This window comes from Phaenicophaeus curvirostris, chromosome 2 (assembly GCF_032191515.1).
Source record: "Phaenicophaeus curvirostris isolate KB17595 chromosome 2, BPBGC_Pcur_1.0, whole genome shotgun sequence".
In the NCBI taxonomy this organism is placed as follows: Eukaryota; Metazoa; Chordata; class Aves; order Cuculiformes; family Cuculidae; genus Phaenicophaeus; species Phaenicophaeus curvirostris.
Genome location: NC_091393.1, coordinates 47798740 through 47815539, shown reverse-complemented (window position 1 = coordinate 47815539; position 16800 = coordinate 47798740). Strand labels below are relative to the sequence as shown.

The 16800-nt window shown below is 36.6% G+C and overlaps 1 protein-coding gene across 3 annotated transcripts in view; it reads left to right on the top strand.

Moving 5' to 3' along the window:
• HBS1L (HBS1 like translational GTPase) overlaps positions 1 to 14451 on the top strand; it is a 58808-nt gene extending 44357 nt beyond the window's left edge. For 2 of the 3 annotated variants that reach the window (XM_069851919.1, XM_069851918.1), the window contains 10 exons: positions 105 to 222; positions 2829 to 2975; positions 3630 to 3704; positions 4454 to 4571; positions 4759 to 4827; positions 7887 to 7991; positions 9963 to 10053; positions 11629 to 11737; positions 12063 to 12163; positions 12576 to 12726. In XM_069851919.1, coding sequence (XP_069708020.1) covers positions 105 to 222; positions 2829 to 2975; positions 3630 to 3704; positions 4454 to 4571; positions 4759 to 4827; positions 7887 to 7991; positions 9963 to 10053; positions 11629 to 11737; positions 12063 to 12163; positions 12576 to 12726 — 1084 coding nt within the window. Of the gene's footprint in view, positions 1 to 104; positions 223 to 2828; positions 2976 to 3629; positions 3705 to 4453; positions 4572 to 4758; positions 4828 to 7886; positions 7992 to 9962; positions 10054 to 11628; positions 11738 to 12062; positions 12164 to 12575; positions 12727 to 13785 lie in introns of those variants that run through there. The other variant, XM_069851916.1, reaches the window with a different exon arrangement.
• The last annotated feature ends 2349 nt before the right edge of the window (positions 14452 to 16800 follow it).

Genomic DNA, 16800 nt, shown 5'->3' with positions numbered 1-16800 from the left:
TGGATTGTATAATTTCATGATTGTGTTTTTAATAGCTTGCTTTAGATCTCTGTGAAGCTTTCAAAGCAGTTTTAATGGTGCATTGCATGTATGCTTTGTTTAAGGGGAGTGACAATGGATGTGGGTATGACCAAGTTCGAGACAAAGACTAAAGTAATTACACTGATGGATGCTCCAGGCCACAAAGACTTCATTCCAAATATGATTACGGGAGCTGCACAGGTAGAGATGGTCTCAACCTCTTTTTCCAATAGCTTTATAATTTATAACTTTTTCTCAAACTGATTTTCTTCTTTTAACATCTGAGATGAAATAGCGTCATTGATGGTGCTAAGGTGTCTTTGAGGTTTTCGTGAGATTTTTTAAACTTAAAAATTAATGTATTTTTTTAACTTTAAAGGCAGTTGCTTTTCTTTTTTTGGGAAATGTTAACTTTTTGGAGGAGAGTTTTATTAGGGAAGTAATGTGAATACTAAGATGCAGTATGATAAAATCAGATATGAGCTTTGAAAGCTATATATCTATTCAACAAGAAGTTCTGTGGAAGTGGTCTGGTAGGTAAAGATTTTAAGAGATTTTGAGTGTTAAGAAAAAAATTTGGAGAGGTCAAAAAAAAAAAGACATCCTTCTGTTTTAACAATGTATTTTATATAGGGTGAGAAAACATAACAAAGTCCTTTGCAGGATAAGTCTATGTTGTCAATAGTGCATTTACAGAAACTACATGCCGCTTGCTTTAGGAACAGTAGATAAAGTCAAAAGTATCAGGCACTATCCATGGAATTCGGCATTTACCATTCTTGCACAGGCTAATTTATGGTAATAATTAATTGGAGGAGGGGAAGAATATCACACATAAAATATGTGACATCTTTTCCACTTAAAGGCACCCTTTTTTTATATAGTAGAATTGATTCCTCAGAGCAGAGGTGTAATCAAAGGCAATTTTTTTTCTGCAGCTAAGCTACCGCGTAGGGGGTTTTATTTGTGAATGTTATTACAGTCTGAAGTGTGAGTTGTATCGTAAGATCTCAGTAATGATGGATACTGTTAGTATGATTTTACAGATAGAAAACTGTACTGTAGGAAGACTAGTTTGCCCCAAATAATGCTCTAGCTCTTGAGCAGAGCCTGAGAAGAATTCAGACCTTGTGACTGAGTGGTTAGGCTGCAGAATAGTCAGAAGTTTGCAAATTCTGGTGTGGAGTGTGTACAGTCTTCTAAATTGTGGAGCATATGTTGTAGGAAGTTCAGGAGTTTTAAAATGACAAATGAAACTTAAGTTTCGTAACAGTGGAAGATGTTGACTCGGTCACACCATTTTCTTTGCAACTTAAATTGGTTTGTCTATTGTGGGACACATAATATTGGCAGAAGGGTTAAGAGAAGGCTTGCAGATCCACCAGCAGTTGTATCAAATCAGCAGAAGATGGAGCTGGCCAAATAAGACTTGACATTTCTGTGTTCCTTCAGCTCTCAAGATGGTGAGGGATGGTCTATTTGAAACCTATTAAGGAATCACTGAAACTTTGCAAGTATCTGTTGCCTGTTAGAGTAGGCTCAGTGCTGAAGCAATGAGTGGAAGAAAGCAAACGTGGAAATGGCTCTGATGCCTTTTTATCATGGAGAATTCTGTTAGGTGAATCCCCACCTGCTGTTACACAAAATGCAAATCGGCCTTATCGGGGCCAGGATCTGTCCTTTGATATGTATGGTTAATTCACGGAAGTCACAAAGATTGGGTTTTATATTTTAGAAAATACAGGATGTCCTTTTTTTGAGGGAGAAGTTCACTGCAATGTACTTATGAGGCTTAGAGCTGTGGGGAAATTCATCCATCATCCTTTTCCCGTTCTCACGTTTGTGGTGTCTCTGTATGAGCTGTGGGGATTTCACGCCTAGGACAAGGCAAGGGGAATTCAGAACCAGGACAGTGTGCTGTCTCTTTCCCTTCTGGCATCCTGAAGCATGTAAAGAAAGGGAGAAAGTACCACTTTTTCTCCTCCTTTCCATTACATCTGTCTCATCATTTCATGAAATTGTCTAACACTTGCTTTTTGACAGCAGCACCTTTATTGTTCACATCTGTTGCCATTGCTTGGTGCATGATGGTCCAACTGGCTATTACTTACCAAAGCAGAAAAAGTAGAAGAAATATTAGCAGCATTTAAGGCTAACAACAAGATCTGTGAGTTTTCTCTGTGCTTACTTGATGACTTTTGTGAATGATGTAGACTTTGTGATACTTATTTCTTGTGACTGCTGTGGCAGGGAGTTTGCCTAGATGTTAAAGTAGTCTACTTCAACTTTTCCACCTTGTAATTTTGGCGTGCTCTAGTGTTGAGTGGGCTATGAAGCATCCACATTGAGCATATGGTAGACTGTTTGTCCCAGTTGTATAGTGAGGTGATTTATGTGTAATTTCTGCAGTTTCTTACTATGCAGGTGTCCAGCCTGAGGCAGGAAGAACTAGACATTGTGCACATACCTATTGTCAAGCTTCTGGAGCATTGGCCACTTTTGTTTAGTCAAGGTCTGTGCAGAACAGCCATAAAGGGGTAGTTTGTAGAGGATGACTTCCCAAACCCAAGAGTTGGTTTGCATTTAACAGAAAATAATGTTTATGACATGAGATGAGACAATGCTATAATATCTCACTGAGGTGGACATGACACAGATAGGACTGAGCAGCTTCAATTACATTTAAAGCACATCAGGATTCCTCCCATGTAAAGAACATTTTACGTGAAATGTTTGATTGCTGCATTTACCCAGATTATTTCCACCTTTTAACCACTTTTGATTGTTTTTTTCTTTTTTCAATCTAGGCTGATGTGGCTATTTTGGTTGTGGATGCTAGCAGAGGAGAGTTTGAAGCAGGGTTTGAGACGGGTGGACAGACTCGAGAACATGGATTATTAGTGCGTTCTCTTGGAGTAACACAGCTAGCTGTTGCAATCAATAAAATGGATCAGGTACACACTTTATTTTTTCATTTAATTGAAGGGCATTTATCTAGGGTTGTGGACCTTAAGTGTAAGGATCAATATTGTGAAACTAATAATAAATTATTTTTTGATTCTCAGCTGTCTCATGCATTTAGACTTTGCAATAATTTTATTTATGGGTGCATTTTCAAAGCACACAGAAGAATAGTTTTGGTGCTGAAATGAATAGGGGTCCCTCTTGTACTTGTGAAAGTCTCACATAAGCAGTTAACCTAATGGCATCTACAGGGGCACGTTGGTAGTCATTCAGGTCAAAACTCCAAGAGCTTTAAACATGTAAGGTCTGTTAAATATGACCAGCTGTGTTTTAGATAATTAATGAATTAATTAATCTGAATTTTATATAAACTTAAAAAGTAAAAAGAAAAATCTGTTCAAGGACAAATCAAACTAAAGGTGCTTGCAAGTTAAGTGGAGTGTTGTTTATTGTCAGTAACTTTTAATGTGTATGCTCTTTGGTATTCATCTTTGAATCCACTTGGAAATCTCATATTTGTAAACTAATTGGGTGTTGTGTTTGAAGAACACCTGCTGATGCTGAAGTTGGTGATGTGCAGCTGTATGTTTGAATCATGGTTAAAAATCTACAATTTTATTATCGGAATCTGTTTTGTATCTTAGGTCAGTTGGCAAGAAGAAAGATTTCAGGAAATTACGAGTAAACTCGGTCAATTTCTTAAACAAGCTGGCTTTAAGGTAATGTATATTTCTGAGGTCTTTGTTGCTTTGTTTAGGCATTTATGTAGGATGAGCTTTTCTTACAGCCAAGTTATTTTGTGACACTTTCCTGCCACTACTACATGCACGTAGTGTAGCAGATTCAGTTCTTACTGGTAAGGGTGTACATTGAGCCCTGGACAAGGTTAATCAGTTCTTCAACACTGTCATCATCTTTGTTTAGATCTATTGAATATTTGGGGCACTCACGTTGTTTGTAGTGTCTTGGAATTGTAGTCAACAAAGCAGGACAGACCAAGGATCATGTTCAGCATTACATGAATTATAGTAGAATTTTACACCAGAGCAAGTGTCAGTGTGAATTATGAACTCAGAAGAAAACTTTCCTTTTGCCATCTGGATTGTTCTTACATTTCTTCAGTTCCAAATACTATGCATTTGGACTGACTGTAGCCTTCCTGAAATTCCTATGCATTAACCAGCAATTCCAAATGAAGTTTTGCCTGTCAGATATGGAGTTGGAGTTTGTTACCTGAACTCAGTTTCTACTTGTTAATTAATGTTGCTGTCATCACATTTTAAATATCTCCAGCTCTGTTTGAGCACTGTAATCAGGCAAGAGGTAAACATGGATCCACTGCGTAATCTGCCCTCTCCAGGGGAAATACAAATGCGCCACCTGTTCTATTATAGCTTGGACTCATAATATTGAAAATCTTGCTTCTTCCTGTTGTTAATGTGTTCTTAACTTCTGTTTTCTTAAATAGGAATCAGATGTGGCATATATCCCAACGAGTGGCCTCGGGGGTGAAAATCTGGTAACAAGGAGTCAGTCAAGTGACCTAACAAAATGGTATAAAGGAAAATGTTTGTTGGAGCAAATTGGTGAGTGCAGTTTTTTGTATTTAAAAACTGCATCTCAGTCCTGTGTGTATGTCAAAACTTATATTTTGGGGGAAATCTGGGACAAAGTCTGTGGAATGCGATACGGCTGATTTATCCCTGTGTGAGAAGTTGTTGAGATAGTTGTTGAATACAGAAATTATAAACAATCTTCTCATTTGATTTGCAGATTCTTTCAAGCCACCACAGAGATCAGTGGATAAACCATTTAGATTGTGTGTTGCTGATGTTTTTAAAGGTTGGTAGGTTTTATAGTATTTTCACTGATATTTAACACAAAAAAGTTGAAAACCGAAGATCTAAAAATAGCATTTAAAATAGAAGCATGTCAGTAATCTTGAACAGGAATAGTAGGTGTTCAAGCACTGCTCTTTGTGGAATTTTAGATCTTTCTGAAGGAGAAAGAGACTGGAAAACAAATCGGGGGAGAAAATGTGCGTGATCAGCTAACTGATCAGTTGATAGTTCTCTGAGACAGAGGTTGGAGATTCTCTTTACTGAATTGGTTCTTGTTGCCTAAACAAATGTTTTCATTTGTTTAAAGTTTGCAACTTTCTGCAAGTGTTGTAGCAGTTAATAATGATAAATTCCTTCATTTTTGTATGAACATTTAGGGAGAGAGGTGAAAGAAAAAGATGATGGTGGTGAGGCTGTTATAACCAGATAAGGATTTAATGAAAGGTAGCTAAATATTCCCTGAGCTAGTAACTATAACCAGTTCTTACTCCCTTTGTCTGGAGAACATAGTGTGCCTTGAGCCGTTATGTTTTTCATCATAAACTTGATACTTTTTGCAGTTACATGCATTTACACTTACAGCTAGTTTAAAAGAAATGAGGTTTAAAAAATTATCACATTTGAAACTTTCTGTAGGTCCATTGAAAAACATTGCAAACTAAATGACAGTATGATTTGAGTGATTGTATAAATTTGTAATCAAATCTTAATATTGAAGTGAATATTTAAAACACAATTTTACTTTATAGGATGTTTATTGGGGTAATACAAAAAAACAGATCAAAATACTGACTGTAATTGGAAAAAACAGTTTTGTGCAATTTTGATATGGGTCTTTGAGAAGACATTAGATGCTGCACATACTGTGGGTTGGCTGACTTATAGTACTGAAGAGATAATGTTAAATATTGGAACCCTGTGTGAAAATTTACACTTGTTTGTTACCACTAGTTTCATCATCATTAATTTTGTGGGCTTGGAAAAGCGTGTTACCATTATTGATTAAGATCTTTCAAAATATTATCACAGTCTTTTGTTGTAATAATAATTTTTGTGTTGAGCTGCATTTCACGAAATGAGCAATTTTGGCCATACTCTGGCAAAAAAATCAGAGTATGCAAAAAAACCAAGGCTTTATAAGGGACTCAATTTACATAGACAGTGTTTATCACTAAATGTGGCCTTTTAGGTGTTTTTTAAGCTATTTTTTTCTTACCTTGTGATCTCAAAACTTAATTAACTTGGATGCTACCAGAGGAAGTACATGCAGGTACAAGTACATAAAGCAACAGTAGTTCTCAGCTCTGTTCCAGTGCCTGTGCGTGCTGAGGAGGAGCTGTCTGTAGAAGTGTGTAAAAAGTGAGAGTGGCGAGTGTACTCTTGCATAGTTTGGAAAACCCCTTTTTTGCACACACATATGATTTATCTATCTCAGCCTGGTTTTAGCTGTTGTCCTCTGTAGCCCTCATAATATTGTATACAGGCAAACTGTCTCCTGATCTAGGAGTTCCTGTTAATTCTTCCGCTGTTATATTGGTCTCGCCGTACAATATTATAATTTTGTCTAGGGTATAACTTAAGCTGACTTTAGAAATGTCTTGTCCAGCAACCAAATCCTGAGGACAAAAAACATGTCCTGGCAGAACCCAAGTACTATGATAGACAGAAATGGGGTTATTTTTTAAGCTCAGACTCTGTCTCCAACTATCTGTTTTGTATGTACATTGATTTCGTGGGCAACTGGAGGAACTTGACACTTTGCAAGAAGCAATCAGTATGAGAGTGAAGCTTCAGGCACCACATTGGTTTATCAAGCCAGAGTTGGTGATGTTGTGAAAAAAAAGAGAAATGCTCTTGATTGTGCTTGGGAACCTGGAGCTAGTTCACCTTTCTGGATGCCTACAAATGTTTGCAGAGCCAGCTTCACGTTCTTTCGTGCACAATATTGAGGTGAAATTGGTACCATGACTTGGAAATTCTTTATCTAGCAAGTATATGCTTCTCAAGTGTTCTGTTCTTTTGGCACCTGATATCATCCTGTTAATTCACTGCATTAATCTGATTTGGTGGAATGGATAGAGGAAAACTAACTTGCAAGCATACTGGTAGTATTTTTTCAGCTAGATGGCTGGGAGCATGCATCAGCAGTGATGGTGAACGCAGAAGAACAGGTTGGTAATATGTGACCTCAGGATTTTAGGTCAGCTTGCTCTTTTGAGTTCACCTTTAAATTAAGCCGTTCATCTAATGTGACACACAAAATACTAAGATACTTGCATATGTTTGTTACTTGTATAGATACTGAAAAGGTCATTGCAGAACCCCTTCAGAGGATTCTTTTTGAACACTCCTGCCAACACATGTGAAAGATGCAAGGCATTTCTTAAGGTGTATGTGCATAAATGTGCATTTGGAGCACATCTGTTGAAAATAACTGACCTACCATTAAAATAATGAACAGAGTTATTAGGACATTGAAGAAGAAAAACAATGCAGATCTTCTATTCAGAAGTACTTGAGTCATCCACAATTATAATAGCTCCTCATATTAAATAAGAGTGAATCAATCTTTGAATTTTACAGAGTAAAAGTAAAATGTAGGCAGAGCGTGTAGGATTCTGATTCAGTTGGGCAGTAAATAGTATAGGAATTTGTACCTGTATGCATGCGAATTTTTGACATTTTTTTTATCTGTAGTTACAGTGAAGAAGTGCTAAATTAAATACAATTGCTAGAAATTAAGAGGCTTAGTCTAATGCTGAAAAACTAAAAATTTTTTCTTCATGTATCTACAGTTGTTCAAAGAAGGATATTTCTCCCTTAGTTCTGAAAAATATAAGACGTAGAGGTTTTGAATTGAATGTTTCATTTTCATGATGATGCACAGCTGGCTAACTTGCAAGTACTGAGCACTATTCTGTGGGGGGAGGGCACCTGGCTTCATTATATGAGAAACTTATCTATGCATTGCTGAAGGGCTAACTCATGATGGGAAATTGATCCCATTTTGAATTTGACCCATTTGATCCCAGTTTGAAATTATTACTGTGTTTATTACAGACCAAGGATCAGGATTTTGTGTGACTGGTAAAATAGAAGCAGGCTATATTCAAGTTGGAGAACGACTTCTGGCAATGCCTCCTAATGAAACTTGCACTGCAAAAGGTACCGTCTTCAGAAGTGTGTTTACTTTCAGGTCAATACTGGGCTAGAAGCAGTTACTGAAATGGTAACAGACTGTCAAACTGATACTAACTGTCAAACATAAAATGTGAAAGCATAAAACGAATTTCTTTAGATGTGACTGGGTCTGTATAAATATGTCTATGAAATTTTGCATGTTTTTTTTACCATATCAGATAATCCAAATTTTATAGCCTCATGCCTTTTGACATTGCTTTATGGTGAACCTGTAAAAATGTCTGAGCTCCAGCAATGTCTGTAAAAATATGCAATACAGGAGTCATTAGTATTTAGCTTTGCTGTGGAGTGTTACTGCTGTTAGCGAGTGTGAGGATGTTGAACAGCTTTTAGAAATTAATCTTATGAATTTGATGTGAAAAAACTTGAGAATTAAGTCTCTGCTGTTTGATATTCTTGAGACTTATCAGTGATCCTTTCATAATATAAAAGCTTTCAGGATATAGTTGTCCTGAACAACTACAAAAGAGGAGAAAATTGGATTTAAATTTCAATATATTTGATTTCTGAAAAGAGGAATAGCTAAGTCAAGACATTAAATCTTTAGCTGTTTCCTGATTAAGCTTGCTGTCTTTGTACTACAGAGTTGGTTTTGTTTCATCTGCAAGCAGAAAGATAAAATTATGATTTTCCTACATTGAGCAATGAATAACAATTAAGCTCTCAAACCAAATGAATAGGTTTCTGAATCTGACTATTTAGCTGGAATTCAGCAGTATGCTGATTCAGCTGTCCTCTTCAGTTCCAGTAGCAGCTTTGTTCCATGCTAATTTGGGAAGCTCTTCAGTATGCCTGTTTATATGGTTGTAGGTGTGTTGTTCACATGCACAGGAGTGTTACAATAATGTGGATGAATATTGACATCAGACCACTGTAGTCACTGCTCTGTTTTGGGAGTGGAGAAAGTAGAATGGGAAGAAAGTGTATTTTGTCTGAGTATTCCCAATTATTTTCCTTTTGTACTGCTTCTCATGTGGCTGAAATACAGCTGAAGGTTGAGGATATTAATATTAATATTTATATTTAATGTAAAGAAGAGGTAATGTAATTTATCATACAATATTTGCTTAAGGTAGCATGCACATTAGGATTCTGGGTTTTCATTTCAAGAGGCTGAATTTCACTTATTCTGTGAGAATGACACCTATCTGTGAAATAATTATCAACACTGCTTAAAAAAAGAATACCTAACATACTTGTAGTTGAATTATGCTTTCTGGCCTGTTTTTGACAAGTGGTTTTGGGAACACATTTACAAATCAATAAATGCAATCTGTAATGAAATAGAACTAGATCCTATAAATGTATGCAGTATTTATAAAAGCTGAGGTTTATTTTCTTCATTGGTGTTTACCAGAAACCTCAGAATGTTAAGTCACAATTAGTTTTGTCCTCAGGTACCAGTCATGTTATCTTTTAAAGTGATAAAAATACATCAAAATCAGAATAAAATTAATTTTAAAGATGCTTTCTAATAGACGCGGTGTCATGAACGAAAGGCATTAGTTACGCTTTTTTATGAAAGACTCAGCAAACACACTTAAGGTAAATGAAAGTTGACATAGTACCATTAAAGTATATGAAAGATGCGGTCTAGGGTGTGCATGTGCCTCAAAGGAAGGGTGGGGCAGATACGGAGATATTAGTACTACGGCATTTTCAGGACTGCGTCATCTGTGCTGTGTGACAAGTGCCAGGTCCCCTTCTCTGGCTTAATTAAAGCCATGTTATTGTGCAGGGTAGAGTGAGCCCTCACCAAAGGGAAAAAAAGGCTTCCTCAGTCTTCTCAGTTAAAGAGCTTTTACTCTCAATCCATTCATACTGAAAATTGATGAGTGATGGTTGATGAAGCACAAATGGCCCAAACAGAGTTGTTTGTTTGTAGCTCAGAACCTAGGTACTTCACTGTGAGGTTCTGTTATTACTCATTTCCAGGAATCACACTGCACGATGAACCAGTTGATTGGGCTGCAGCAGGAGATCACGTTAGTCTCACTTTGACCGGCATGGATATCATCAAAATCAAGTGAGCAAAACTGGGTTTCAGTCTAAGTAACGGTTTGTTTTTAATGAAAAGCTTTATAACTATTACACTTAACAATCAGCGGTTTACTTGAAGAATGATGTGGCTACCAGGATATTTAAAACCAAAGTGATGCGTTTCACCTGGCTTGCATGTACAAACGTTGGAAACATCTGCTACATGTCCAACGGCAACCTCAGAAGAATACAGTTAGTTTTCATACTTTGCCCTAGTGCTGACTCTGGTAACCTTCAAAGACTTTTTCTTTAAGACTTGTCCTTGGACATTTTAATTGCTAAATACTGCTAAATAAAACAAAAGGTTTGAAGAACTTATCAAATCATAAATTATGCTAACAAAACAAATCAAAAAACCTGCCATTGTGTACCAATTAGTAAATCTGGATAAGTGGAATTGGTGGAAACTGTTTATTCAGCCATTAGCTGCTTCTAACATTTGTCTTGATTAATGTTATGCTAACCGTTTTTGGGGGAGTCTGTTACATTCAATGAGACACTACAAATCTCTGTCTCTGTTTCAGTCTGGAGGTTTCGTCCTAAGTGTTAGACTCAAGTAAGTGTCAGTTGTTCAGGCTACAAAATTGGATCCATAATTTGTTCATCTTTATTACATTCCAGTTGTACTTAAGACAGCAAACTTTTGAGCTGCTGTTTGAATGACTCCTTGCATTGAGAGTTCTGTAGATATATGCTCTGTTTTTATGGGAAAAATACAGGCTTTTTTATATTGCCATTTCATAATGGGGTGTGATTCTCTGTGGTAAATTGGGAGGGAGGAGGTCTTGTAGATTGTTGAATGAAGGCTTGGGTCAATTTGTTACCTTGATGTCATTCATTTTTTGGAGAAATAAGATTTGTCAAAAAAAGTTAAGTAAGTTATAAGTCCTCTTGATATTGATGAAATTCAAATACATCTGATGTACATGGTTAATCATGCTGTTTATTCCCTTCAGTTGTTTTTTTTCTGGATGGGATTAACTTTCCTTTCTTTTTAGATCGTTAAAACTAGCCACTTGAAAAAGTTGTGACTGTTCTACCTTAATGACTTGTTACGAGCAGCAGCTCTTTTGTGACTACAATTAGAGTTGTTTGGAAATGAACGCTACTGAGAAGTTAAGTTTTGAGAACCCTGATCACAGTGTTCCTTTATCCACAAAACGGTTGAGTTACAGGCAGCAGCAATGCAATTTTGGGCACTCTGCGGTATTTTATGCTATTGATCTGGAACAATTAATCTCTGAATGAAAGTCTTCATTCTTCAAAGTATGTACACACAGGAAACAGTGACATTTTTAGAAACCGCGTAGCAATGGACGCAATTGTTCACTGAACTAGACAGACCTCTTCATGCATACCTGCAAAATACCATAGACATTGTCTAGTAATTAATTTCATTACAGGTTTTACAGTGTTCCTGATTTCTTTTTTCCCCTTGGGTTATAGTAAAGTGGTATGTCCGTGCTTTGCTTGTCTTAATCACTGTGCTGAAGAGAAATATTTAGCATTTGTTTGTCAAGATACACACCGGTTTCTTTTGTTCTCTTCTCTTTTCTTGTAGTGTTGGCTGTGTATTTTGTGATCCCAAGGAACCCATTAAAGTTTGCACTCGTTTCAGAGCTCGGGTTCTTATCTTCAATATTGAGGTTCCAATCACTAAAGGATTTCCTGTAAGTCCCTGTGAAAGTTCCTGTGTTCATTTCAGGTTGTTCAGGGCTTTTCCTCTCCATGTCTCCCCCAAAAATGAGAAGCATTTAGCATTCGGAAGTGGTTCTGTCTCTCCAGAGAGAAATAATACATGACCTTTGTGTTTTGTTTGTAGAGATCACAGAGGTTATGGATAGTTGCTAAATGTGTGAGGTAGAAAGTCATTTGAGAGATTTATAAGCCTTTGTTTAAAAAATCACTGTTAAAAGAAGTTGGTGTTTCCAAGCATTAACACCTAGGATTTCTGGTTATTGTAGAATGTTTATTAACTGAAAAAAACATTTTTAGGTGCTTTTACACTATCAAACTGTAAGTGAACCTGCTACTATTAGAAGATTGTTGAGTGTCCTGCACAAAAGCACTGGTGAAGTGACAAAGAAAAAACCTAAGTAAGTGTTTTGAATAGCTAATAATTACTCAAGAAATGGGCTGACTTTTGTTTAATATACAGCATACCAAGCAGTTCTATTATGAAATAATAATGTATTTTTAAGAATATGCTTTTATTTGTTTAATTGGTTTCATGTTTAGATTCCAGAATGCTTTACAAAGCAAAAAACCTCCTGCCTACTTGATAAAAGCTGAGTGCCTGAGAAATAAAATGACTTGCCTAAGATCTTTTGCAGAATTTGGAACCAAAAATAAATTACGACTTCTACAGAGCAATGAATTGACTCTTTTTGAAATCAAAAGTGTTCACTATTAGCTCTTTAAGTTGATTTTTTCCATTTATTCACTGTTCTCTTTTTCATTTATGTATGCATATAGTTGTTATAGAGTTTTCTGCTTGTTTACCTGCAGGTTCTTGACTAAAGGACAGAATGCTCTAATTGAACTGCAAACTCAAAGACCGGTTGCTCTAGAGTTGTATAAAGATTTTAAAGAGCTTGGGAGGTTTATGTTACGCTACAGTGGTTCCACTGTTGCTGCAGGAGTTGTCACAGAGGTATGACATTTCTGTGATGGACTTTCTATACTGAAATGAATAGTGTTAACTTTCACATTTAACATTTAATTTTTATGGTTAAGACCTGTTCTACACTGTTTGGCCTGAAAAGTGAACTTATTCTGCTGAAAAAGAGACAGTGCTTCAGCAAGATGTAAGGAAAGCTTGCCATGGTTCTGTTTGATTTATTATGAGCAAAAATTACTCTATTTAGAATTTTTGAATGTTGTGCATTCTTTATTACCTGTCTCCAAGGTAAAAAATAAGCCAAACATACACCAGTCTTTCCAGAATGTGATTTTCTATATCCTGGAAGTAGTTTGTAAATAAGAAATATTGACCATTTTTACTTTGGCTAGTTTGTGTCCCAGATCTTTTCCTGTTAGCGTTAAAGGCAATTATTTGTAGAATTCTTAGTGATGCTTACAAGCATTTTCTGATGTGTAAGTGAGAGGAAGCAAAAGCTGTCAGACTAAATATAAAGGTTTTGCGTTCTATTAGAATGAAAACATACAAATGTCTGTCTGTCTGTCACAATAAAAAATCTTGTTATGATTTTTGGATTAGAATTTAAGTTCTCATTCTAGGCCTGAGGGAGAACAATTTAGTCACGTTAACCAGGTTCTGGTACTGAGACTTAAAGCTGAGTCCTTTAATGTCTAGAAAACTTGGAACTAGGGTGTGAGAATTTCCGACTTCTTATGTCTGTTATAATGATGTCCTAGGCCTGTCAGTCTCTGGGCCCTATGAAGCTTTAATGCTTGTAACGATCTCTGGTCTTAATAGAATCTAGAAGTAAGGCTTTAATCTTGTACTCATTTTTCATCAATTTGACTTGAAGTGAATGGTCTCTTTAGGTCTGTGATGCCAAATGTTTCCAGCATTGGGGACTAAATAACTCCTTGATTGTTATTTGGGAATTACTGTTGTAATACTCATGATCTTGTTCCAAAGGATTTTTTTTCCCAGGGCAACTGTATTATGTTAAAGAAAGTTGTGATCATTTTGCATTTGGTACTTCACTTTTCACCATAGGATTTTATTTCCATTTACGTATATTTTTAGATTAAAGAATGACAGTGGTGCCAGAACTCGAACCATTCAACCAAAATGCAATGAGATATCAAAACTTCTATTTAAGAATCCAGTTACTTCAGTTGAAGGAACAAGTGCAATTAACTGCGGAGAAGATCATGACAAAAGTTAAATCACATGAAATGTCTGGGGAGCCCTTCATCAGTTTCTCCTACTGCAGAACAAGATGCCAACTGACAAGGAACTGCTAATGTTGCACTTCTTAAATCTCAAGAATATCACGTGTTTCTCCATGTGGAATTCAGCCCTTAGAGCTCAATGGAAAAAATCTTTTAAAGTTGAATTAGTGACAAAGATGATGAATCATCATGAAACAAGCTTCTTACTTCCAGACATAAATTGTTTACATATTTTCTTTGATTTGCTTTTTTCTGCACATTAATTCAGTAAAGTAATTCTATTGGTCTTAATATATTTTTAGGTTCAAGCTGAATGCATATTCGGGGAAAAAAAAGAACTATTTACTTTGGTTTCAAGAGAATGGCATGTACTGTTTTCCTGGGATTGTTTTCCCTGTCCCGAAATTTATTTAAAAAAACCCCAGTTTTCTTTGCTGTGTAGTGGAAGCTGTGCCAACATCAGCTAGTTTTATTTTTTAAACTGTAAGAATAATAAAATAACTTTGTCTGAGCATAATTTTTCTCTCCTTCATCTTCTGTTATTTAAACATTTCTAAATTGTGTTAAATCATTCTTCACTTCCCATAACTCAGAAGTTTCAGAGGAAACTTATGAGTTAAAATATGAAACTGGCACGCGACTTGTCTTTCTGTGGAAATAATTTCAGTTTTTCTCATGTTACTCAGCGCAGCTACTGCGCATACACATCTCTTTCATGCAGACTTGGTGCTCTTTTGAACAAAAGCTGGCAGTTTAATCTTGGGATGTATGCTAAAGCCAGATTGTTGTGCTTACTCAGGCTTGTAACTCCTTCGTGCTTTTCAGTTATAGGGCAGGCAAGATCTAGCAACTGAAAAAGGTATCCTTCTCTCCAGAATAAGTTCAGGGCAGACACATTTCACTGCAACTTGGAATATTTATTTAGTAGGGAGTGTGAGAAGACCCTCAGGTATTTCAGGACCTGTGTGTGAGAGTGGGCTGGAAACAACTGTGCCTTGACCATAGTTCCTAATGTGGGGAAAGAACTGAAGAGCATCAGTCTCTAGGGTTAACTGAAGTAAAACTGTGCCCTGCATAGTGAAGAACACAAGAAGCCTATGATCATTATTTAGTTCAAAATCATGTATCATCCATACCTACTCTTCCCACATAAGTGAAAGGTAATATCTTTTGCACTTACATGCCTCAGTTCAGCAGATACCTGCACTTGACCACACAGATTAATAGTGCTGTGGACTGCATGCATATATGTAGAAGTATCAGCACTGCTTTATGTGGAAATGACTTTTGTAAAATCTTAGGAGTCTGAAATATATGAAAACCTATTGCCAAAACCAAAGCTTATGAATTATCACTATTTGTTATGTCCTTTTATAGTCCAGAAATTGCATTTAAATACTTCACAATTTCAAGATGCCAGCTGTGAAACCTTCAGTGCACTTGTTAGATTCCAGAGATTTGTATTGTCAAGCTCTTGCATTGAACCATTTCTACTTGAACTTGCCTTCAAACCTTGAAAATGTTTAGGTTGCTTTTAAGTCAGAGGATGGCTGAAGTGCTACAGGCAGAAGAGCATGTCTTCATTTTTAAGACTCCAGTAAATTCCTTGTGTTTGTAGATAAGGAAGTGTGATAGGGGATGAACCTCTGATAACCCTTCTCACACATGGTTGCATTGAATTTTGAGCTTCAATATTCTGTGGCGACAGAAAAGCTACTGCATACTTTCCCACTTTGTAGCTTGGGAGAGCCAGAGATACTACCTAATCCAGTTTCAACATGACTGCACTACCTTTCAGCACTGATTTGAACTTTGCCCAGAGGCGCCAGTTAGTTGATGTATAAATGATCTCTTGTTGTGCAACAAAAACATGCCACTTTTATTTGATCAAAATATGTTTGGCTGTTGATCCACAAGGAAATTGATGGCTTGGCAGTGGTCTAGAGTGCAAAAACTTTCTAAACTGCTGACTGAGATAGTCACAATCTCCCGGTGACAACTGCTGCTCTCTAATATGGATGTAGTGTTTCAAATATCTCTGGAGTGCAAGAAGGTGGTATGCAATCCCAGAGCAATTGGATGATCAAAGTATTCTCTCTTGGAGATGTCTTTTACACAGCTCTTACCAGGCAGTTTGGGTTCATGGGAAGTTAAAGAAAAACCTGTTTATATGTAACAGGCTTCTGTACAGTGTGGTGGCTAACACTGGAATATCTGTGGAAGGCAGAGTGTGAAAGCCAGTGTCTTGCTTTTTTTTATTAAAAACTGGATTTCTGACAACCTACTACAGAGCGTACCAGGTAAGATTGTGCTTCTCAACTGTTTTAAATTGAAGGGCCACTCTGCTGCTTGTATTGTTTGATGTTTGGGGATATTGGTGAAAAAGTAGAGTTTCTTATGTTTAAAAACTTCTAGTTTAGCAGAAGCATTGTTTTGGGGGTTACATGGAAAATTATTGATTATGACACAGCAGTGAACATGAGCTGCAGACATGCTAGTCCAAGTGTCTTTTCTTGGTGTCTGATGACTGTAAGAAGCAGGTTCCTGGCTAGACGTTTGGATATTCAATTATTTTGTATGGCTGTTACAAAATGTCTCCAGACCATAGCTTGAAAAAACTGGTATAGGGAGAAATTTCTTGTTGAACCATTCTTTTTCTCCTCTTCTTCAGTGCTTTATTTCCTGTAGACAGAGAGGAGCTGATTTCTAACAGCTAAGATGATTCTGCCTCCTTGCTTCACCTCCTAAAAAAGAACCAAGTGTCGTAGATGTAGTAATTTTTCCCCTACTTTCCTGTTTTCTGCTGTTGCCAGGGTTCATTCCAAGTCGTGAGTGATCAGTGCTGGAAAGACAGAGAGGGGGAGGA